The 25999-nt window shown below is 34.5% G+C and overlaps 1 protein-coding gene across 1 annotated transcript in view; it reads right to left on the bottom strand.

Moving 5' to 3' along the window:
* Positions 1 to 25999, bottom strand: part of DPP10 (dipeptidyl peptidase like 10) — a 234574-nt gene that overhangs the window by 12471 nt on the left and 196104 nt on the right. The window contains exons 15-21 of the mRNA XM_087950143.1: positions 25114 to 25161; positions 24095 to 24216; positions 22759 to 22806; positions 21273 to 21371; positions 21096 to 21165; positions 2975 to 3169; positions 783 to 837 (exon numbers count right to left, since the gene is read on the bottom strand). Coding sequence (XP_087806269.1) covers positions 783 to 837; positions 2975 to 3169; positions 21096 to 21165; positions 21273 to 21371; positions 22759 to 22806; positions 24095 to 24216; positions 25114 to 25161 — 637 coding nt within the window. The remainder of the gene's footprint in view (positions 1 to 782; positions 838 to 2974; positions 3170 to 21095; positions 21166 to 21272; positions 21372 to 22758; positions 22807 to 24094; positions 24217 to 25113; positions 25162 to 25999) is intronic.

Here is a 25999-nt window from a genome sequence, read left to right as displayed (position 1 = left end):
TTTTTTAAAAGGTTTGTATGTTAAAATGTTCTTTCATTAAGGGCTAAAGGCAGACTTACACCTTCAGATTTGTTGATCCAAAGATTTCTAAAAGCTGAAAAGGAGATAATAAGCAATTTATGAATGTGATTAGAAAAGGAAGTATGTGAACATAGTGTCTTTTTAAAGACACCAATCATGGTTTGAGCAAGATTGCTATTTCCTTGTTTCTCAAGCTCAAAACATACTGGAAACCACTATCTTGGAAGCTTCTCATGAGGAGCACTTATGGATAATCCAATATCCTCTTTTTGTCTGGAGAGTTTCAAAGAGATGGTTGTGTTCATTGGCTCCACTTTTTTGAAGAGCTGTGTTCAGTCTGTCACTTCTTCTTCCAGAAACTCCTTTACTTTCTAAAAACAGTTTTTTTTTCAGAATCTGACCTTTACAGCACACAGCAACAACATAAAGACACTTTTAAAGTACACCATGGTTATTAGTCAAAAAATCTGCTAAGATAGCCAAAACCAAAATAACACTTTCCAACTCTGTCTCGTATTTATTTCTTGATATTTTGAACCAGGATTCTCAAGTAGATTTTGTGCCAAATTCACATGAGCAGACTAAATTAATCCAAATAATCAGACTCATTTAAGAAAACTTGAATGTAAAAGCAGAGTATCACCAAAATTATTTTTCCTACAATTAGTTGAAGCTAATTAAATAACTAAATGGTAAAAGCTTCAAAAATGTACAGCATTCTATTGACAGGTTGCAACATCTTATTCATTTAATAAAATTACCTTGCCAAAGATGCTCAGTCTGTTGCCATCAATAAATGATTGCTTCAGCAAATATCTGTAATAGAGAAGGTAACATTACCAAAAAAAAAAAAAAAAAAAACACCACCCCATGCTTGGGCAAAGTTTTTTCTGTATGTAAAGAATATATGTGCTTGTCTATTTGTTTGTCTTCTGCTTATCCACCTACTTCTCTACCTGGTGCACTGGAGTATAAATTCCTTCTTGATTGAATTAGACTGCTAAATTGTCACTATCTTCAAAACTGTGAATTCCATCATATAAGACATTAATCAGATATGGTGTAAATAGCTATTTTGACCCTAGGTAATTGCAATAGCTACCCCAGCATGGGATTCGATTAAAAATATAATAAAACTATAAAGTATTGCAGTACACTGGCTGCGTTTATATGTTTTATTAAGATAAAACTGAGTAGTATAAACAGCATGCACTGTTTGAATCTGCTTAGGACCTCCCTGTAGCAAACACAAAGCAGTTTTTTTGATCTTAGTATTCTCCTGGTGCTTTCAACACTCCAATCCCTTAGGACAAAGAACAAGATTACTTGGGAAATTAATCCTACATTTTTTTTAACACTGCAAATGGTACACTCCCTCCACAACATCTGAAGGCAGGAAGTTACTTTAAAGATCAAACCTGCTAAATGCTTTGTCCTCAAAGCAATGTCTTGGAATTAAGAAGGTGTAGTAAGGGACTACTTAATATAAGGCTGGCTATGATAAATCCATAAATTAAGTCTGACAAGAAGATGAAGAGAGTGCCTATAGTGCAGAAATGTTTAACACAGGGGTGGGATTCAAATTTTTTAACAACCGGTTCTGTGAGCGTGGCTTAGTTGGTGGGCATGGCTTGGTGGTCATGTGACTGGGTGGACGTGGCTTGGTGGTCATGTTATTGGCTGGGTGTGGCCAACTCAATATTATCGAGGCATTTCCTCGCCTGGCCTCTCATGACTGTGTGGATGCTGCAACAGTCGTAAGTATGAAAAATGGTCATAAGTCACTTTTTTCAGTGCCATTGTAACTTTGAATGGTCACTCCATACAAGCAAAGTACCAACAAAGGAGGGGAAAAAAACTCCAGAGAAGTTCCTGAGACAGGAAGTCTAGTCCTTCTAAGAATGTAATAAGGGTTAACGGAGAGGCAGTTTCTGTAAGCAACACCAGAATGTTTCCTTCCTGCCTTCCTTACAGGATTAGGATTAGTAATTTTTTCTAACAACTGGTTCTCTGAACTGCTTAGAATATTGACATCCGGTTCCAGCGAATAGGTGCGAACTGGTAGAATCCCACCCCTGGTTTAACCCCTGTTTTTAAATCACATGCAATTATTCAATTCATCCATATATCTATAGGTTGAAAACAGGACCAGATCTAATATACATATTTTTTTAAAAATGACAACATTTGTCAAAAGACAGCAATCACAACTAACAATAAATCATTTTAAGGCACTAAAATAGATTTAGTTTTGTTGCAGCAGGACCAACATCATATGTTTGATAATAGATCATCTATTCAGTATATCTATGGGATTTAGAAGTAGTTTATTGTATTTCAATTATATACAATATCTGGAATGGATTCCATATCATGCAATACTTTTCTAGCAAAAATGTCAATTAGTGACTACAGACTGGTTAGACCAGGGGTGTCAAACTGGATTTCATCAAGGGCTGGATCAGCATTGTAAGTTTCCTCGGCGGGCTGACTGGGAGGGGGAGATGGGACGGATGGCCTCCTGCAGCACTTTGCCAGCCAAACCAGGGCATGAGGTACCCATGCGCAGCCCCACACCCCACCCAATTTTTGGCCTGGACAGCTTTCTGCAGCATCCTACCAGCCAAAATGGGGCATGGGAGGCCACACATGGCCCCCACACCCAGTTTTCACTAGTGCCATGGGCTGGTCCCTTGCTATTTCCAGGCTGGCCCCACAGACCAGATTTAAGCACCCTGCAGGCCAGATCCAGCTCATGGGCCTTGAGTTTGACAACCCTAAGTTAGACTAAACCTAAAAGCAGATTTGATGGTTTATTGAACTTTATTCCTCTGAAATAGTGCAGAAATTCCATTAACCCAATACGGTACAGATATAAAACACAATGCTTTTCTATCTGTGATATCAAAAGAAAGAATTTTTAAAAATGGATTAAAATTTTGCACATACGTACTCTACGGCTGCTATCTGGTCCTTCACTTCCACTGATCCTAGTGAATGGTGAACCTCTTGCAAAATCTTGAGTCCTTGAAATCCACTCCCTCTTCCATCAAACTGAGCTATGATGACATTATCAGAGTTGACAAGCACAGAATCCCAGTCGATGTGAAACTTATCTGTAACCAACTGACTGCCTGGAACTTCATCACTGTACATACCAAAATACCAGAGACAAAAAAAATTGTCATACATGTTCAAATTAATAATTTTTGTAGTCTAAATTATGGAGAAAGCATTAGATAATCCTTCTAAAATACTATTTATTTCATAGCATAACATTAACCACTGCTTATCCCTTATGGGAACAGTGAAGAAAAAAGTTTTTAAACTATACAGAAATAAACGGTTGAGTTTAACATGGCATTAACTAATCTTATAGCTTTTTTGTTTTGTTTTGTCTTTGGTGCTTTGAACAAAGCTCACAAGATTTGAGTCAAAGACCAAGGAATTTAACTTTCAAGCAAACATGGCTTTACCTACCTTATAGTAGAAAGGGAATTAATAATTAAAAATGGAATAAATTTGGATTGGATAAAAATTAAAAAAAAAAGGAAATAACATCCAGGGAAGATTCATATTTGGGGAATATTGGGGGAAAATAAAAGATAGAAATCTTAATGAAATTAATTAATGCCTTAGGATCCAATCTGGGTCAGACCCTGGAGCCAGAGGGGGTGACTGACCTATATTATCCTGGGACACGTACATTCACCTTCATTCTTAATTAATACCATTTATGTTTTATGATGTTTTCAAGTAAGCTACCCTTTGAACACTCATATTTTGTTTTATACAAGACATGAATGGTGAAGCAAGCAAAATAAAAAAATAATCTGCTCATAATCCACTTAAGACGGCATGCTGATTAGTAAAACAATTGTGTATGTTCTCAGAACTACTGCACATGTGATGTAAAATCAGCATTCGGCTACGTATGAATGATGTGTGTAGTTCCCTTGCTGGATTCTCATATCTCATGCATGTGCATGATATATGCATAATCATTGCATAACATCTTCTGTACAAGATTCAGAAGATACATTTCACTAACGATAAAGATATGCAAAACATCTTCAAGATGCAGACATGTAGGTTAGATGATAAGCAATATTTTATCCGGCAAATATCTAGTGTAATAACTGATAAAGAGATGCTATTCTATTGAACTGACTTCTGCTCACGAGTACATGGGCCAGCATGTTCACTACCAATTTAAGTTTCAAAATCACCTTCAAAGGGAAGAAGAAAGAATTTTAGTAGCCAAAGAACTACTCCAAGTACTCCAAGAACAGTTATATCTTGTATACTGTTAAAATTGGATAAAGCAGAGGTCTCCAAACTTGACAACTTTAACAACTTGTGGATTTCAATTCCCAGAATTTCTCTGCCAGCAGAGCTGGCTGAGGAATTCTGGGAGTTGAAGTCCACAAGTTTTAAAGTTGCCAAGTTTGGGAACCCCTGGGATAAAGTAACCATGGCCACAACCTCCATTGTTTGAATAAGAGCTATGAGGCCAGGTCAGGGATTTGCTCATTGAGGGAGAGTACAATCCCATCCAGAGCCAAAGCTTCTAATAAACTTGATGGTTCCAGAAAAAAAAAGTGCATATTCTATCTCAGGATTTCTATCTCAGCCTGCTTCAAACTTTAAAAGCCTCCATATACCAAATCAATAGATCCATTACATTTTCTGAAGCTAAAGATGTAACCCTTATCTTGTGATGGTGGATTAATTCTCCCAGTGGTTTCATCAAATTGTTAAAAAAGATAGATATCTGGCATAGAGTATGACAGATTTCTTAAATGAAATATTTTAAAGCATCACTGAAAAAAAATGGATTTGTGATTATAAGTGTAGTTTGAAAGCATAATCTTTAACTAAAACCAGAGTCTATGTAAATAATATAAATTAAGTCCCAATGATTTCAGGAAAGCTTAATCCTAATATGACAAAGTTGCCCCACAAAGCTGACATTTACCAAGTCTGTGCCTGAAGATACTAATTATGCATGCTTTATGAACTTATAGTGAGAAGAGGATTTAGTATAATTCAACTCTGCCGAAGCCAATGTAGCTTTTAAACAAAGAAAAGATAGCAATTACAGAGCAAAATGATGGACTTTAATTGGTACTCTTCTGTTATTAACAGTGCAGTCCCACATTCCTTAGTTATAAGGGAAAAATGAGACAGCATTATTTGAGTCGTTACATTTTCAAAATAAACTTTTATCTTGATATCGGAAGTCACAAAACACTATCGTCATTACTCCTTTGGTTTCAGAGGGCAATATATTCTGCCCTAGGCAATAAATATTGTCTATTGTTAGTCCTGGATCACATTCTTCCTCTTGTAACTATCACATCTGATAGACAGATATAAGAATATATGTATGTTTTCAGCAGAAGAAAAACAAACAAAATAATAATCTTATAAAACAGGATAATAAACAATTAATTGGTAACATTTAGTCTAGAATTTAAAGAATATGGGAAAGGTTGGTCATAATAATCTCACAGTAATATTATCATGAAAGAAAAGAAAAGATTTGAAAACTGAAATTTGCAACCAAGGAGACAAATAATAATTCTTAAATAGGCATAGTATTCTTCCCACTCTCTACACTATATTGTATGTTACCATGTATATAATATGGTTTGGAAAAGAGAAGCTTTAAGCAGATTAATGTACAGGTAGATGGAAAAATTAGATACTTAGTACTCTATTGCTAAATGATGCTTTCAAAATTAATCTTTCAATGCAACCACATCAAAAAACACAAAAAGATTTTAGGTTCTACTAACCCAACATGTCTATCTGTCATGTCAGCCAGTGAAAGGAAAAGTAAATTCTAGCCAGTAAACCCTTTTGCAACACAGACTTCATGGAATAGCAACTTATTTAATACCAAACTTATAGATTTATAGTAATAATTATGACTAAGCTGACCCCGTCATCAGTCCACATTTGCTTACAGATTATCTATTCAGTGCTATATGTTCTGAAGGAATGTCTGGAAGTTGAGTCATGGCAACTGGACCTATTTTCTTTTTGAGTTGAGATGTTTCACTGCCCGTCCAATCAGCTTCTTCAGTCTGAACAAGTTAGTTAGGTCTGATTTGGCTGAGAGGAGTTGGGAAGTGTCAACTCCTAAAATTCTTAGGAGTATTACCGCATCAACCTCAGATTCTACTTGTATTCTACTCTACTCAGATTCCCCTAACCAGCTTGTTCAAACTGAAGAAGCTGCTTGATTGGGTTGTGAAATGTCTCAAACCAACATGAAAATAAGTTCAGTTACCAGGACTCAACTTCCAGATGACTGTCTGGATGACTGAGAATCTTCATCCCAAAGGTGCTTTTTCAAATGGCAACATTGTTCAAATGGCAGACATTTCACTTCTCCTCCAAGAAGCTTCTTTACTGACAGTGAGAACAATCAACCAATGGAACAGCTTGCCCTTGGAAGTTGTGGGAGTGCCATCACTTGAGACTTTCAAGAAGAGATTGGACTGCCATTTGTCAGAAATGGTGTAGGGTCTCCCGCTTGGATGGGGGTGTTGGACTAGATGACCTACAAGGTCCCTTCCAACTCTGATTATCTGTTATCTGTTAGTTCAATAGACTACAAAAGAAGCTTCTTGGAGAAGCAAAACCTCTTCAAGGAAAAAACAAAGTCCAGTTGTCTTTTGAAAAAGCACCATTGGGACAGCCATGACCTGGGTGACTGACAATCTCCATAGAGAATCTTCATTGACACATGAAGGAACCTTTCCAGCATTACCTTTTTAAAATAAATTATGATTTTTTCTTGTTTGGTATTTAATAATGTGGCATGCATAATATAATTTCCCAGTTAAACTTTTTTGTAGATATTATGTGGGTGTTTTTTTTTTTTTTTTTTTTGTTGCAGTGATAGCAAAAGACCAGTAGATATCTTTTCTAGTAGGCTAAAACACAAATAGAAACACCGGCTTCTAAGAAGAATGAATGATAAGCAAAAACACAGTGAGTAGGTATGTTATTGATGCTATTTATGCTATCAGGGTGAAGCAAATAACTCTCTTGTATTGATTCCAGTTGGCGAAGAAAGGGAATAATTCAAAAAAGGGCATGAAAGTTAGGATGGTTGAATCTTGTACTTACTTTTGAAACGTATAAACCTACTTTTGTCTTGATGACAGAATGCTTGTCTAAAAATAATTTTAGCTGGAGGTCAAAGCACATGAAAACAATAGAACACCATGCCAGTTTCTTTCCAATAAAAGGAATTTTTGATTAGTTTCAGATTTCCAAGACTTGCATTGTTCATTTCAAAATGCATGGATCAATATTTACCTCCTTACTTTATTTTATAAGGTTTATTGCCCATTCAAATGAATCTGAGCATTGAACAATAAATATGATCTATGAGATTTGCTTCTGCCAGCTTAAAAATGTACAAAACAAGGCGTAATTATTATTATTTTTTTATAGAGCTTGCAAAATCTCAAACAACTTACAGAAAAAATCACTAAAATCAGTATAAAATATATCATATGCTTCCTAATTAGACACCATAGCAACACATATTCCTAATGCTGATTCAACTGAGTCCACTGTCTAGAAGAAAAACTAGACCTCTATGGGTTTTGTGGGGAGGCTAAAATGGTATTCCTCTCTCTTTCCCTGGACTTAAAGTAGGAGGTTCTTACAAGAGGTCAGGGTGGCTATGGAGAAGCCATGCTCTGAAAGTGGTGCAACAATTCAATGGACCATTTAAATCTCATAACAAGCCCACCTTGTAGAGGATAGACTTGTTAAATCACATCTGAAGCATATGAGCTGGTCTATTTTAGGATAAGAGTATTTCTTTAACATTGCCTGTTCAAAGATTGCAAAGAATTTTCTGAAGTATGAATGGCTGATTTGGGAGCAACAAAAATCCTGCACTACATAAAATGGAAAGGAAAAGAAATCCAGTTGCTTAGAGGGGGGATGGGACAACTCGCCACAGCCAACTCACTGCAGGACAACTTGCTGCAGGACAATTTAACAATTTTATTTAGTTATTTGAAAGAAATAAACATTATTTTAATTTTTGCCATTCTCATTTCATTCTGTCCCTCCTTTCGATCCTTTCTTTAATTATTCTATTCCACTATATCTTTGATATTAGTGCAACTCTTGTCCCGCAGTAAGTTGTCCTATGGCAAGTTGGCCATGGTGAATTGTCATAAACCTGCCTGGAGGCTGTGCATGCCTGCTTGTCCTCCACTGAAGAGAAGAGTGAAAATGGCAAAATTCTGGTCAATTTCATGCCTATTTATTTCAAGGCTGCAGACAAAAACTGCAGACAAGTGTAAGAAGCATTTTCCTTATTGGATTTGTACTTCAGAACCATTTTTCACACTTATTATATCATCCTCATGGTCACATGATCAAAATTCAAGTAATTGGCAACGGGCATGTTACACTCTCCCATGGTCATGTGATCACCATTTGAAATTTTCCCAAGTGGCTTCCACTAAGCAAGGTGGGGGGGAGCCAGATTTGCATAATGACCACGTATTCACTTAACAATTGTGGTTAGAAATGGGGCAAAAGTCAGTTAACAACTGTCTTGCTTAGTATGGGAAATTTTGGGCTCAATTGTGGTTATAAGTTGAGTTTCAAGAAAAAAAAATCTTGCAAGAGCAAAATCCATGCAAGAAAATTATGATCCATCAAAGATGAACAAACACAGGATGGGTCACTGCTAACAAACATCTTCTCCCAAAATTTCTATTTGAGGAAACTATAATATTAACTGATTCCTTGTATCTTCCTCCATTTTATGTTGTTTCTCTTGAATGCTGTTGCTGTAAGCATCTTTGGGGGGAAATCCAACAATCTGCTTTTCCACAAATGTATCACAGGAAACATTTGTTATCCATTAATTTAACTACAATCTTGCCAACAATGATGAAGACTCAAATGTTGATTGAAGGATAAATAAGTATCCCATAGCACACTGTCATAATGAAGGATACGCTGACACTCATATTGCTAATACTGAACAGTTATTACAGTTCCATTAAATTATAATGCTAATATCTCACATCAGAATTAAAATATTTCCTTGCCATTGATGCAAATCAATTTTATCTGTACCTTAAAGCAATATAATCATTTCTGATTCTTACAAGTCAAAGGCAGTATTCACCTTCTCTGAATTTCCTTGGATTTTTCCCCCCAGAAATTTTAAAAGAACCACCACTCAGCACACAGACATTGTTCTCTTTGTGCTTTCCAATTAATGCCATTATAGTCTCTGGTTTCTCAAACAACTTTTTCACAGTAACTTTCTAGTCCAGAATATGGAAATTCTAGAGACCAAAAATATATATATATATATATCTAATGATGTTATCAGCTGGCCATATTATCATGATTTAAATTTTATGATTTAGTATGTTTTCAAGTCTTGCTTGCATATTTTGAGAATGGTTACAAATGGCTTTTTGTTTGCATTGATCCTATCTTCTATAACAACATACTTCAAAAACAAACAGAAAATCATGCATCAAGTATACTTAAACCCAGTCTCTTATGCTGTTGGTTATTTTTAACTCTATTTTTGAAAATACAATAGTGTAGCAAAACTACACTTATTTTAGTTCTAAGCACTTGTGGAGGAAACATACTCTTTTAAAATCACATCCAAGATAGCATTTGCCTTTTTAGAAAACGCATCAGAGTTCTGGCACAGGTTTAAATTGTGGTCAGCAAGGATACCAGATCCCTTTCTCCAGGGTGGGATTCAAATTTTTAACAACCGGTTCTGTGGGCATGGCTTAGGTGGTGGGCTTGGTGGTCATGTGACTGGGTGAATGTGGCTTGGTGGTCATGTTATTGGCTGGGCATGGCCAACTCAATATCACTCACAATGAGGCATGCATCTCTTCACCTGGCCTCTCATGACTGTGGAGATGCTGCAACAGTCGTAAGTATGAAAAATGGTCATAAGTCACTTTTTTCAGTGCCATTGTAACTTTGAATGGTCACTCCATACAAGCAAAGTACCAACAAAGGAGGGAAAAAAAACTCCAGAGAAGTTCCTGAGACAGGAAGTCTAGTCCTGCCAAGAATGTATTAAGGATTAACGGAGAGGCAGTTTCTGTCAGCAACACCAGAATGTTTCCTTTCTGCCTTCCTTACAGGATTAGGCCAGTAATTTCTTCTAACAACTGGTTCTTTGAACTGCTTAGAATGTTAACAACCAGTTCTAGTGAATAGGTATGAACTGGTAGAATCCCACCCCTGCCTTTCTCATATTTTACTGCCAAGCCAAATCTCAACATTTTTATATTGTATATTTAACCTTGATGCAGATTGACATTTCTCTCTGTTCAATTCTATCTTGTTCATTTCAATTTCATGCCATTGCTCAAACCTATGTTCCATTAATAATAATAACAGAATAACAGAGTGGGCAGAGATCTTGGAGGTTTTCTAGTAGTTCAACCATTTCAGTTCTCATTATCTTTCTCTTTTGAAGTATTAGACACCCACCTCATCCAAATGCTACATAAAATTACTCTACAAAATTTTCTGTTTATAATTATTATTGAATGTTTGGTAATTCTATTCACATTTTTGTTAAGTAATTTTAATAACAGAACTGCAAAGTTGTTGAATAACAGGCAGCATAAGCATGCAAAACATGCTCTCTGGAATTCTTTTCCTACTGGCCTCCTTCTAAACCATGTTATCAGGAAAGATGATGTTTAAAAAAGGGAGGAGCTTAAACTGGATAGTTGGAAACATTACTAAACACTTCCCTATAGACGATTCTTTTTTCCCAGTTCCCAACCTGAACAAGCTCAATTGCATATACAATCTTTCCTTTGACAGCATCTTCCTATGCATCAAAATTAGCTTTGTTCTCTTCAATTTTTGGAAAGTTACCATGTTGAGGGACAGGCAGAATCTTGACTTCTTTTACATAATCCAGAATTGTTGAGAGTCAGGTGGAATATAACTTTAATAAATTATTATTTCTAGATGCCCACTAGGTTGGAAAGAATAAAAAGAAACAATAATTATTATTTTTTAAAAAAAATAAAATAAAACTACGCTATGTCCAAATAGTGATATCTTTTTTTTTCTTTTCCTTTTTCCTGATACAAAGAAAGAAATGGTCACTGTTTGAACAGTATGCATATGTGTCTGTTTTTTCCCCCCTTAGGAAAACTGTATTCATTCAGAATACAATTATCACATTGACCTCAGAAATTAGTTCTGTATTCTTAGGTACTTTTGGCTTTCTTTTTAATTATACAAAGAGACTAATTTGACAGTTTCAGGGTAGAGCTCCTGGCAAATTGGATTGAGGATTACCAACTCCTGCTCTTCTGAAAGATTCAAGGTAAATTAAATCAGTCCTTGAAGGTCTTTCTTGACAGATTTTCTTTTATTGACTTTTCATTATTTTGTGAAGAGATTTCTAAGAATAACTTCTGTTAATGTGAAAAGGTAAAAGTAGGCCAGAAAGTGGGGGAACAGTTCAAAGTTTGAGAAAAACAGAAATGAGTATACAATAGTTATATTAGAAAAAAATCCTTTTGTAAAAATAAAGTGTGTGTGTGAATGGTTAACTTTATACACTCAAAAGCAACTAAAATTTTAAGTTACTCAAATTAGTAATATTCACTTATCCTACTTTACTTTTAAATAGTACTATCTACTATTTAGTTGCTCAGAAGATGTTTGGAGGCATTTCTGCATTATGTTATTGTCACACTTTCCCTAATACTGGTCATCAACTTTTGGCTGACAGAATTTCTAAATGTAGTCTCTACCCAGAAATCTTTTACACATTGACAAGAAAATTACTGTAGTGGACTCTAGAGTGGGCTTTTTTCCTACTCTAACATATTCACTTTGTATTAGTGTAAGTCTAACTGGAATGATCTAATTAGTAGATAATTAGATAAAAATAATCAAATCACATATAAACTGAAAGAAATATATAGGTTTGTTTCTACTTCCCACTTCTAAATGTGCTATTCTTCTTTTGTAAAGCCTACCACATCTTTATTTGGGAAATAAATATGAATGTCACGCAATTGTACTATCATTGGGGGAAAGACCTGAATACAGGTAGTCCTTAACTTATGACCACAATTGAGCCCAAAATTTCCATTGCTAAGCATTATTAAATTAGTTTTGCCTCATTTTACAACTTTTCTTGTTAAGTGAATCACTGCCATTGTTAAGTGAATCTAGCTCCCCCATTGACTTTCCTTGTCATAGGGTCGCACATGACCCTGGGACACTGCAACTGTTATAATTACATGCCGAGCATTTGAATTTTGATCAGGTGACCATGAGGATGTTTCAACGGTTGTAAGTGTGAAAACAGTAACTTTTTTTCAGCGCCATTGTAATTTCAACCAGTCACTAAATGGATGGTTGTAAGTTGAGGACTGCCTGTAGTGGTCAGAGGATTACTTCCAATAAGGGCATGAAGCAAATATCATAATTAGTTGGGATTACTACTGAAACATTGTTCAGCATTACAGGCCCCAACCATGTTGGATTTGATGATCTTCTGATCTTCTCTGTTCAACCCTAAGCTACATACAGTGAATTCAGAAAGTATTCAGACCCCCTTCACTTTTGTCAATTTTGTTATGCTGCAGCCTGATTGTACAGTTATTGAAATTTAATTCATTTTTTTCTCATTAATCTACGCTCAGTACCCCATAATGACAAATGAAAACTGAATTTTAGAAATGTCTGAAGTTTATCAAAAAGAAAAAAAAAACTCTGAAATATCACATTAGCATAAGTATTCAGACCCTCTGCAAAGTTGAAATTTAGCTCAGGTGCCCCCCATTTCTCTTGATCGTTGCTGCCATGTTTCTACACCTTGATTGGAATAGACCTGTGGTAAACTAAATTGATTGAACATGATGTGGAAAAGCACCTCTCTGTAGAAGACCTCAGAGCTGACAATGCATACTGTAGCAGAACAAAAGCAATAGAAGGTCATAAGAACTGCCTGCAGAGCTCAGATACAGGATTATTTCAAAGCACAGATCTGGGGAAGGCTACTATAAAATTTCTACTGCACTGAAGGTTCCTAAAAGCACAGTGGCCTCCATGATTCTCAAATGGAAGAAGTTTGGCACAACCAGGACTCTTCCAATATCTGGTCATCCAGTCAAACTGAGCAATCATGCTGTGGGGGTGTTTTTCAGTAGCAGGGACTGGGAGACTGGTCAGGGTTGAGGGAAAGCTTAATGGAGCAAAGTAGAGGGATATTCTCAATGAAAACCACAGTACTCAGAACCTCAGACTAGGCCAAACGTTCACTTTCCAACCTGATAGTAGAATAGAATAGAATAGAATAGAATAGAATAGAATAGAATAGAATAGAATAGAATAGAATAGAATAGAATAGAATTGAATTGAATTGAATTCTTTATTGGTCAAGTGTGTTTGGACACACATGGAATTTGTCTCTGGTGCATACGCTCTCAGTGTAGAAGTGATAAATCATGATTATAATCATAAAATACATTCCTCATAAATCATAAGATACAAGTCAGTGATTGTCATAAATAAGCAATCAACATAAACCATACTAGTATACTAAATAAAACAATTAATATAAATCATGAGATACAAGCAAGAAAGTTATAAGAAGAAATGGAATAGGTAATAGAAAAGATGAGAAAGATAATAGTAATACAGCCCTCCTAGACAGTGTTGTGGGAATTAGTTATTTAGCAGAGAGATAGCATGGGGGAAAAAACTGTGTCTAGTTGTTTTGGTGTGCAATGCCCTAGAGTGTCATCTTAATGGAAAAAGTGAAACAGTTTATGTCCAGGATGTGAGGGGTTTGTAGATATTTTCATAGTCCTCTTTCTGGTTCATGCAGTATGCAGGTCCTCAATAGAAGGCAGGCTGGTAGCAATTGTTTTTTTTCCCTGCAGTTTTAACTATCCATTGAAGTCTGTGTCTGTTTTGTCTGGTTGCAGTGACAAACCAGGCAGTTATAGAGGTGCAAATGACAGATTCAGTAATTCCTTTGTAGAACTGTATCAGCAGCTCCTTGGGCAGTCTGAGCTTTCTGAACTGGCACAGAAAGAACATTCTTTGTTGTGCTTTTTTGATGACATTTTTGATTTTAGGTGTCCCTTTTAAGTCTTGAGGTATTATAGAACCTAAAAACTTGAAGGTCTCTACTGTTAATACTATGTTGTCCAATATTGTAAGAGGTGGTAGAATAGGAGAACTTCTCCTAAAATCTACTGTCATTTCTACAGTTTTGAATGTGTTTAGTTTAAGATTGTTCTGGCCACACCACAAGGCTAGTTGTTCAATTTCCTGTCTATATGCAGATTCATTGTTGTCTTGAATCACTATTGTATCATCTGCATACTTCAGTATTTTTAAAAGAGGGGTCCTTTGACATGCAGTCATTGGTATAGAGAGAGAAGTGGAGAGAGCACCCAGCCCTCTGTGTGTGTGATTTGCCTAGCTCATCTGCTGCTTCCTGCTATTTGAAAGCTTATGATCCACTTACAAATGTGGTCATGGCTAGATAAATCGGTTTAGTTAGAAAAATATATGGAATGATGGTATTGTATGCCAAGTTGAAGTCTACAAAAAGGACCCTTGCATAGGTCCTTGGAGATTCAAGATGTTGTGAGGGGTGTCAAACTCGTGTCGTCACGGCAACATTATGTGTTATCGTAACTTTTTTTCCCCTTCACTAAACAGAGTGTGGGCATGGCCAGCATGTGACGTATCCAGCCTGCAGGGCTCAAGTTTGATAGCCCTGTTGCAGAATGTAGCACAGAGCTATATTGACAGCATCATCTGCTGATCTATTTTCTCAGTAGGCATATTACAAAGGGTGTAACAGCAGATCCATGATGGTTTTCAAGTGGGTCAGTACTAACCTGTCAAAAGTTTTCATTACTATGGATGTCAGAGCAACCAGTCTGTAATCAATCAGCTCCTTGATAGAGGGTTTCTTCAGCACTGGGATGATAGTAGAGCATTTGAAGCAAGAAGGAACATAACACATCTCTAGTGATTTATTAAAAATGTGGGTCAGCACAAGCTTTCAAGCAAGAAGGAACTACCTTTTCTGGGCCTGGTGCTTTTCCAGGCTTTTGTCTATGAAATAGATCTCACAATCTTTTTCTGTGATCACCAAAGATAGGGGCCCCAAAGGGATGGGGTCACTTGTTGGAGGCTTGGCTGATGTTGGTGTATCTGAGATGGAGCTAGTGACAATAGTTGACAGTGCTTTCCTCTCAAACATACAGTAAAACACATTCAGGTCATCTGTCAGTTGTTGATTCCCTTCAGCATGGAAAGGAGGTTTGCTGTAAACAGTGATATTTTTATCACATTTGCTGGTTTATTTGCTGAGAGCTGATTCTTTAGCTTTTCAGAGTAGCTTTTTTTGCTGCTCTGATCTCCTTTGTTAATATATTTCTGGCCTGATTGTACAGCATTCTACCTCCTTTCCTGTAGACTTCCTCTTTGGCATTGCATTTAGCTGTGAAACAAGGCTTGTTGTTACTGTATATTCACAAGTTTCTGGTAAGCACACACATAGGTCTTCACAAAAACTAACATATGATGTTACAGTATCTGTCAGTTCATCCAAGTCTGCAGTGGTATCTTCAAAAACGTTCCAATCTGTGTAATCAAGGCATTTTATCAAACATATTTATTTATGATTGTATCAAGAACTACATTTCTTTTTAACGTTTTACTTAAAATTACCAAATCTCAAAGGAAATCAGCTTGTAAATTTTTCTTTTAGAATACTATTCTAAATCTTTCTTTTTAGAATACTATTTGCATTATCTACTCTGTGTTGCAAACACAGCATCATCTTAAGTTGTCTGGAGACTTGTTATTGGAAGCTATATCTACCCCCAAAAAACAATGACAGAAAGTGCTCTGTTGTGTTCACAATGCAACTATTTTTAAGGATATGAATAATTCACAAATAGGCTTTATTTAGTTTGGAGAGACCACATGGCCCAACCTGTTAGTTAACAGCATAGCCTCTCTCACTTTTTATATTTTTCATATTTTGCATGTTCTAGGTTGAGAAACTGGATACGTTCATACCTCAGGTTAAGCCCTATTTTTTTTTTAAATGTGTTTGATTTGATGAATAAGGAATACATATGTATAAGCTATAATAGGTGGAATTAAGCAAACCACATTATCTTTAATATAATAGCACCCAATTCACACATTATGCTAACACATGAATTTGTGTTTGAAAAATATTTATAAGCCACAGGCTGTTTAAAATATAGCTTCTATAATTGGATGAGTGCTTAGAAATCATATTTCAATGCTACTAGAAGAGCTTATCAGCACAAGAAGCATTTTCTAGATGAGAAATGATAAATAAACATAACTAGTTACTCTACCAAGATGTACTAGAATTTTTCAAGGGGATTGTAAAATGAAATCAAAATTCAATAACTGAGGGACGTTGTTGTAAATTTCTTATGTACAATTAAAAGAAAAAATTAAAGTGGATAAAGGATGTTATGATTTTACACAGAGTAAGACTGAATTTGAAATAGAATTATGTACAGCATAATGATGAACATGTTACTGATAAAATGAATTAATCTTTATTGAAATATAAGACAGAAGAACAAGTAAAATAATGTATCATAAAAAGAGCAAAAAACTTTAGCTATAATATATAAATGGACCATTGGTAAAATATGTGATTGAAAGAACTGAAATTTACATTATGTTCCAGCTTTAAAGGGAATGTTTATAAAATGAGGTATTGTTGATGTTTATTGCCAGGGAAATTGTCTAGAACCTATAAAAGTACTTGAATCCTTGTTGGAAATGTGAACATGAAGATACATTTTTATCATGTTTAGTGGCCATGTAAAAAAAAGCAAAAATGTTTTGGATAAAAATGCACACATAAATTGAAAAATTATTAAAACTTAAAGTACAAGTGAAACTAGAGAATCTTCTTTTGGAACTAATGGATAAGCAATCAGAAAAAATAATAGAAGTTTGTTTTTATTTATGACAATTGGAGCAAAATTATCATATGCTCAAAAACAGAAAGGCTTGACACTACTTACAACAGAGGAATGGTTGGTAAAGTTGATAAAAGTTGTAAAGATAGTTAAATTATTTTTTCAGTTAGAGAAAAACAGTGTCTACCCTACACTTATGGTATATTTATGGTCAACTGGAAATCCCATACACTTGTGATTTGTGATTTTGAAGAATAGAAAAAAAAAAAAAGATAATAGAAAAAGTGAGCGGTTTTTTGTAATTTAAAATATGGAATAATTTTGTAAATTTCCTTCTTTCCTTCCTTTCTTCCTTACTCCCTCCCTCCCTTCGCATTTTTACATGTTTTATAAAATGTTAATAAAAATTTATTTTAAAGAAGTATTAGAATAGCTTAACTGGGGTGCTTCTAGACTGAACTCAAAGTGCTACTATGGAACATTGTTCTAAATGAGGGGTGTCAAACTCATGTCGTCACGGAATCATCACGTGATATATTTGCAACTCCCCCCCCCTTTGTTAAACTGGATGTGACAGGGCCAGCACGTAATGAACCCTAATTGCACACTGCAGATTTGACAGACCTGATCTAAATGGTTCCCGCCCCCCATGTTGTCTTACCATCATTGAAATTGACATCCCAGCATTTTTAATGAGAAAATTCCCCATGCAAAGTAGAAAACAAGTATCTAATGAACTTGCTGAAGTATTAATCTGTAGAATGTTCTAAGGAAATCTTGCTTGCTTTTTATAACAGGCTTATTTCTATTGTATAAAATCTAATACTCTCCTACCTTTTCCAAATATTTTAGGCCACTTTAATTTTTCTTTATTCAGCTCTGGTTTTTGTGGGATAATTATACATACATACATACATACATACATACATACATACATACATACATACATACATACATATGTATGTATGTATTAGTGGTGGGATTCAAATATTGTTGCCACCGGTCCGGTGGGCATAGCTTGGTGGGCGCACTTTGCACACTTGCACACACTTTTCATGCATGAGCACGCCAAACACACATTTTGCACAGGTGCAGAGTATTTGCGCAGGCGCAGGGGGTTCTCACTTGCCTCCTGCAAGCCTGCATAATCCCTGTTGCTTCAGCAGCTGCCATGTGGCACTCTTCTAAGCCGCCCAAAGCAGCTGCGCTTCAAATTCAGCAGATAAAGGTGAGTATGGGAGCCCGGGTTGGAGGGTGGGCCCAATAGCAGAGTGGCGGAGAGAACCTGTTCAGTCTCTCCTGCTCGTCGCTGCTACTGGCTCGCCAAAACCGGGCCGAACCGGTCGAATACCACCACGAATATGCATGCATACATACATACATACATACATACATACATACATACATACATACGTGTGTGTATATGTGTGTGTATATGTTGTTAAGCTGAATATTTGATAGTATTTATAGTATAGTATTTATTATGGTAGTATTTATGAATGAAACATGAAACAAATTAGAAGATTGTTAAAAATAGTTATGTGAATCAGGAAAATAAGTTTAGTGGCCTGCAGGTAAACAAGTTATATGTTGAGAATTCCTCTTGGTGAAAGAAAGAAACAGTAGGGCAGTTAACCTTATTTATATCCTAAGTTAGTTCATTGGCAATTAAACAGATATATACATGTCCACAACCAGGCAGCCATGACAGCTACATAATTGCTCCACGTTTTATTCAATCCATTTAGAACAAGAAGGCAATAACAGTGTCCAAATTCTATTGGAATTGTTTATTTATGTACTTATTTACTTACTTACTTGGGCTTATAAGCTTATAAACCAAATCTAATAAGAAACGACAGTGTGCAGTTTAAAAATTCTAGAGAATAAATAAATCCCTAGTAAATAAATAAATATACAGTAAATTATAACTCTTTCATTTTATGATCAGTGATGCTCAGTGAATGTACTGATACTGATTAAATGCATTATTTTAAAAATCAAATTTTTATGTTATGCCAAGGATGTCCCTGAAGTCACTTTCATATGAGAACTATAGTTAGTGGCAACTTCTCCTTCTGTTCAATATTATAAAGAAAGGAAGAGACATTACAAAGTATATTCTCGTCTGCTGATTCTCCTCATTCATATATTACCTATTCACTAATATTATAACTAAACAGACAAAAAGATTTCTTTAAGAAACCATGAGGGCTTTCACCATTCACTGAGGGCTGCAACTTTTTAATGTAGTATTTCATTTTATTTTCCTCAGCTCCTTTAATGGCATTCTATATATTTTATGAGGCACCAGTAACAATTACCCAGAAGTAAAACAAAAACAAACCACAGCATCATTTTTATGTTGATATAATACATAATATCAGTATGAGTGTACAAGGTATAAAAGCGATCCTTTCATCATTATTCAAAATTGTCACTTTCCTATAACACTGATGGTGGCTGTGAATTGCATAGTTATTTCCCCTCATTTTCACATACCTGAGAAAACTCTTGTCAGAATTGTAAAAAGGATAGGAGGATCTTGATTACTTCTTATAGTTTTTCAATGTTAATAATAACTTATTTGAGTGGTCTATACCAGTTTACTTCTTTTTTCTTAATCAGAAACTACAGGCCTCTAATGTTTCTGCATCTCCAAAACAGTCAAAAAAATTAGAGAGGATACAGAAAGTGTCCACCTCTAAATTTCATTTAAAATTGGCTTAATCCATTAGGAATTTTGGATGAAGTGAATATTGCCTAGATGCCATTTTTACTCTTTGAATATGGTCTGAATTTGTTTAACATCTTCAGTAGAAATGGGGAAAATGTTTTGGATTCTAAGCATTTTTAGCTCAAAGCAGGTTGTTCTGACCTTGTTAAATGTGTTCTGACACTGTTCTAAACATTCCAGAAATGTTCAGACTGTCTGTTGTGTTTGAAATTAGTCTTACAGATGTCAAACAAGCATACTCTGGGCACTTTTGAAGTGTTTTATGATTCGTGTATTTGCGGTAGGGACAAAAAGTTCCAAGTTTGAAAACTATTGCATGCCACTATCTTTTAAATTTATTAAAAACAATCATATAGGTATTATTTCAATAATATAATATTAATACTTGTCCTGCAGAAATGGAGGCAGAGGTTTAGTTCAAGTTACACAAATGGTCAAAAAACATGCATTGGCTGATTACATAAAAGACTACCAAGAACATGCATTGATACAAATTGGAACTTACTGAATGTGCAGAAAACAACACATAAATATCAAAGTAAAATAGTAAAAACAAGAACAGAATGCTGGCAAGGAAAAGCACTGCACAATCAAATGATAAAAAAGATCAAAGAGAAAGTGGATAAAGATAAAATCTGGCAATGGTTTACAACTGGAATATTAAAAAAAGTTGAAGGCTTGATTGATATGGCAGTTGAATAATACAATCCCAGCATAATTTGCAGTTTACAGTAAGCCAACATCAATTCTACAAAAAACCAGATTCTGTAACAGCTTTGTTTCCTATGGCGTCCATCTGGTAAACTCGCAAGATTAGTTTTTCTCATCATGTACATGTATACATCCGAACTAGATTGCACTGTTTCTGTGTGTCATGTAATATATGTGGGCATATACATACTTTTGTATTTATTTGTAATGTTTATGTAGTATCTATTGGAGGTAGTGACCCTTTGAGAGCTGTATGCAATGAAATTTCATTTTAATGTATGCTGATTAGTGTACATTCAAAGTGACAATAAATTTATTCTAAGTTCCAAGTTCTTTGAAAATGGATAAGAATCAAATATTCGACAAGACAGGTAATATATAGCCATCTTGGATTACACAGTAAACAATTCCTCTAACTCCATAACTGAGAATGAAGATTTTTTTTCTGCTTTATTAAAATCATTTATGTCATCATTAATGAAATTATAGCTGTATGAACATATGATGCTACTTTTATAATTAAAATGGCCATTCTTAAGGCCATATAACATATAAACAATATAATACACCAATTTCACAAATTTTAATAATATTAGGCTCATACTTACACTATTAGGAGAAGTGGATACATATTTCGTTCTGAGAAATCCTTTGGAAATGTTAACTGTAAAGGAAGTTCTTTTAAGAAAAGAGCAAAACATTAAAGGCTGGTAGTTTGAAAGATGAATTAAAAATACTACTTGAAAACATATATTGACTTTTCCAGAATTTTCTAGTATATTTACCATAGTCATCAATGTGAAGCATTCTAGTTTCTGTTCGTAGTATTTTTCTCATTGAAATTGCTTTTTTTAAAACAGAGTTATTTTCTAAAATATAAAACACTGTAAAATAAAAAGGCAAAGAAAGGAATCAATGTACATGCATGTTTAATTGGATGGAAATTTTAAAATAGAATTTATATGACAGATGCAGTCCACATCTTTAAAGACCAACTTTTGGAAAGGCATATCTAAAGAGTAAAATAAATATGAATATACTGCATACACATACATATTAGTGGATTTTGATAAATCTCTAAAACTGTAAAATTACAGTTTGAAGGATTATGTGCCTTTAAAAAAGAAAAAGGCATCAGTTGCATATGGATAGCTATTTGATATGTTTCCTCTAAACATTTTTTTAAATTGGTAAACCACATCTCAGTTTAATGAAATAATTTATAATTTAGCTAGGAAGCAGTTTCAAAGTGTCAACTAAGCTGTTTTAAAAACAATATTTTGACTAAAATTGAATCATATAATTTTTATTTCACCAATAGAAATGATGATCAAGTTTACATATATGTATATATGTATGTATGTTTCCACAATTTTCTATACAAATAAATTTTTTCCTCTGAATTTTTTCAGGAAAGATTCAGCCTGTATGTTTCATTTCTAAAACTATGATTTCATTGTATATTATTTAATCTACTATATTTATTATGGGCAATAATATTGTGCTTTAAATCAAAATACATATATGAACATTCATTTAAATTCAAGTATTTCCCCAATTAAAGTGAATAGTTGAATTATCCAAATAATGCACATTTCCATTGAATATACTGAAGTTATATATTTTGAAGAGATATTTCAAAAACATATTTTGAAAAAGTTACTTCTATAGAAAACCTATATGTATTTGCACGTACTATATATGTGTCTTATGTATGTGTGCACATGAATGTGTCGAATTGCTTAAACAGAGAGATTTAAGCACACATAATATTTGTATCATTAAAAAAGGATGAATTAGATAACTGGCACTCAGAAACAATTCCTTAATCCAGACTAATTGTATTAGAGTTATAAAGTTTTTAAGGCATATATTAGAAGGCATATATTATATATAAGGCATATAGTTAAGGCATATATTAGAGTTATAAAGTTTTTAAGGCATATATAAAGTTTTTAAGGCATATATTGTAAGCATTAGAAGTACTGAAATAGGAACTCAATTTGCATAGTTATTTAAAGAGATTGTGCCACTGTGCCATCTAATTATTGTAAGCATTAATGGGAAATAAAAAGTACACAATAATGTAAGATCAGTCCGAAAAATCCCTGATAAATTACAGCTACTGTATTAATTACTGTCCTTATTGCTTACGTACATGTTTATTCCTAGGTTGTAATTAAGACAGGGTTTAGAAATTAATTTCCTGATGGCCTCAATTGAAAGGGAGAAAACCCACAAGAAAACCCCTAGTGAACTGGTATAACTTACTTTCAGGATTAACTGTGCTGTGCAGGCTAACAATCGGAACACCGGGACCTGTAAAACACAGAAGAACAGGCACACAGAGGAAGTAAATAAAAGAAACTAACTTTGGATTTCTCAACTTAAAAAAAAACCCTAAAGTAAAACAAATTCTAAGACACAGTTTTCAAAACTGCTACTGCATATGCTTTAATACTTTGCATATGAATGGTCCTATTAATGCCAAGGCAATACCATAGTCTGCTGGGAAATAATAAATGTGTGATTGTTATTATCTTCATCATTTCAATTTTACAGCTGAGAAATTGACACACAAAGCAATTAATAGCCCGATTATATAAAGCACAGAGTACCTGCAGCTACTATTAAATCAAAGAGAGAACAGGGAGCATTCAGACTTTGCAAAGTCATTTGGAGGCCATTAGAAAACTGAGTGGAAATCTCAGAAGAAACATATCCAAATGTCTTGTAGCTTTGATTCAATGCACAGATAAGAGTGCCCTGGTAAAGGGGGCGCCTGATTTCATAGAATAATAGACATGGAAGGAGCCTTTCGGGATGTCAAACCTATCCCCTCCCTGCTTAATGCAGGAATTCAAATCAAAACATCCTTGCTTCTACTTGAACACACTAGTCTAGTGAAATAGTCCATCCTATTCTTTCTCCTCTTATGGTATTGCAATCTGCAAAGTTCAGAATACTGGATGTCTTTAGAAATGTTTTCCCTTAGAACTGTGGATTGTGAAATGCCTGCACCCATAAGTAAATAATAAATAAATAAATAAATAAATAAATAAATAAATAAATAAACAAACAATCAATCATAAATATATGTGTATGTAGTTCATTCTCCGGCAACTTCCATAACCTCCCTAGGCATTTTACTAATGAATACAACAATGTTATTTATGTCACTGATTCAAAAATGTGATCTAGATCTGCCAACTATCCAAGCTTTTGGCTGTGTGTAATTTGAACACATTGAAGGAATGAGTGATATCCTCTTAAATAGTTAAACTAACTAGTGACCTCAACTTTAGTACATCTTTTATACAATTACTTCTAACCATCCCTCTCCCTTGGTTCTTTATTTCGTAGACCATTCTATCATAGGAATGATCAAATTTATCAGTACAAAATTTAAACTGTCCAGTAAGCCAATTTTCATATGTAATATACACAACAAATGTAGAGTCGAGATTTTGTAACTACAGTACTATAATGATATAAATATTTTTATTTGTAATAGTTATCATTGAGATACATTTTTTTCTGAAGTACAAAAACATTTCATTTTTTTTTTAAAAAAGTGTAATAACAGTAAAAAGAGAGCCTGGCTTACCCTTACACTGTAGAATGAAATATTTGATTGAAGGACTAAACTTTGCATTAAAATATGTACAATGATCTTTCATAAAATTGCATGAGAGGCATTGACGATTCAGCAATTCAGTTGTTGACACACTAAGGAAGTAAAAAAAATATATGATCAAGTACAAAAAAACCTATAGCTAATATTCACTACAAATATATTATTATAGGGAAAAATTCTTTGGATTTGTCAATATTTCAGACACTACAGGTAGTCCTCAACTTATGACCACAATTGACCCTAGAATTTATGTTACTAAGCAAGACAGTCATTAAATGAGTTTTGCCCCATTTTATGACCTCTCTTGACACAGTTAAGTGAATCACTGCAGTTGTTAGGTGAATCCAGCTTCACCATTGACTTTGGTTGTCAAAAGGCTGCAAAAGGTGAACCTATGACCTCAGGACATGTCATAAATATGCCAAGCACCTAAATGTTGATCATGGGGATACTGCAATGGTTAGAAGAATGAAAAATGGACATAAGTCACTTTTTTCAGTGCCATTGTAACTTTGAATGTTCACTAAACAAACAGTTGTAAGACATGGAATACCTGTACTGTACAGAGCTACATTGTTCCTTCTGTCAAACTTCCTCCCTACATATCACCATTTTTTTCTCTAGCAAAGGAATGCAGTGGGGAATGGAGGATATGGAAATACATACAGTATTTGTGAACACCAGGCTTATAATGAAAGAGAACCACACTGATTTTTATTACCTGTATTTCCTTGGTATTTTCCAATGCATATAAAATGCTAACTAGACTTAGTATTATACTGTGAAGGATGTCTTTGGGTTATTATCTTTCTGTCACAATATATATTGTTCCTATGAAATTTGCTACTTTTATAAACCCACAGATTCATGCAGAATTTCTAAGGTATGCACAGGATCTCTTTTGACATTTAAGTTAATAGCTTTTTTATAAACAAAGAGAGGCTGCCCTGTCAATTACTTAGGAATCACATTGCACCGGATCGGCTTACCTATGTAATTGTCTTCCTCTTGGTGAATTTTCAGTACTTAAAAAATAACTGGCAAAATGAGGGGAAAAAAACACCTTTAGGCCAGATGAATATGTACTAATTTGCTGTAGATAATAAACATAATGAACATCAGACCTAAGGATTTCAATAATATAGGAGAGCAGGATCATTCTTACCATTAGATAGATTGAAGTGGCTATCCACAAAACATCTTGAGACTAATTTATTTCTTTACATCCTAATTTTGCATTAGCAAAGAAGCTTTGCAACTCATTTTTGAGGCCACAGTACAGTTTTGTAATCACGAACATCATGATCATTCATGTTGACTAGAATGTGTCCTCGGGTGATTAAGAAGAAAACTCAAGAATTAGCATATCTGACTTTGTAAAAATAAAATTGAATTATTGCATATGCTATGTTCTAGGCAGATGGAACTTAATTAATGATTAAGATACATGTTTTTGTCAGAAGTCTTGCTGTTTTGTGTTCAGAAGAGATTGCCTGCCTCAATTCTCCCATATTAAAAAGGAGAAGTAGATTAACTAATGATCAGGCAGAACAATTGATCTTGTTCTGAGAAAAAGAATGCAAGGTTTCCCAGCTTGTTTGTATTAAAGACAACAGAGATATTAAAGACAACACAGACTTTAACTTATTCTCATACTGGGCACCAATAACTAAACATCTGTTATATTGGAAAATGGCTTCAACACTTCTACATATGTAAATGAAATCCTTTATAAATCTCATCACATTCAACAAGGTTTATTTCTATGCAATACAGGATTGAAGTCTTAACAAAGGCAATTATTAATAAATGATGTTTTTCAATAATTCCTGAGAAATCCTTTCTGTTAACAGTACTGGGAAGCACATCCATTTA

Source organism: Notechis scutatus, chromosome 1, assembly GCF_049901735.1.
Source record: "Notechis scutatus isolate UNSWTSFEM ecotype Mainland chromosome 1, rNotScu1.2, whole genome shotgun sequence".
Lineage (NCBI taxonomy): Eukaryota > Metazoa > Chordata > Lepidosauria > Squamata > Elapidae > Notechis > Notechis scutatus.
Note: the sequence above shows the minus strand (reverse complement) of the source record. Positions and strands in the feature narration are given on the sequence as shown.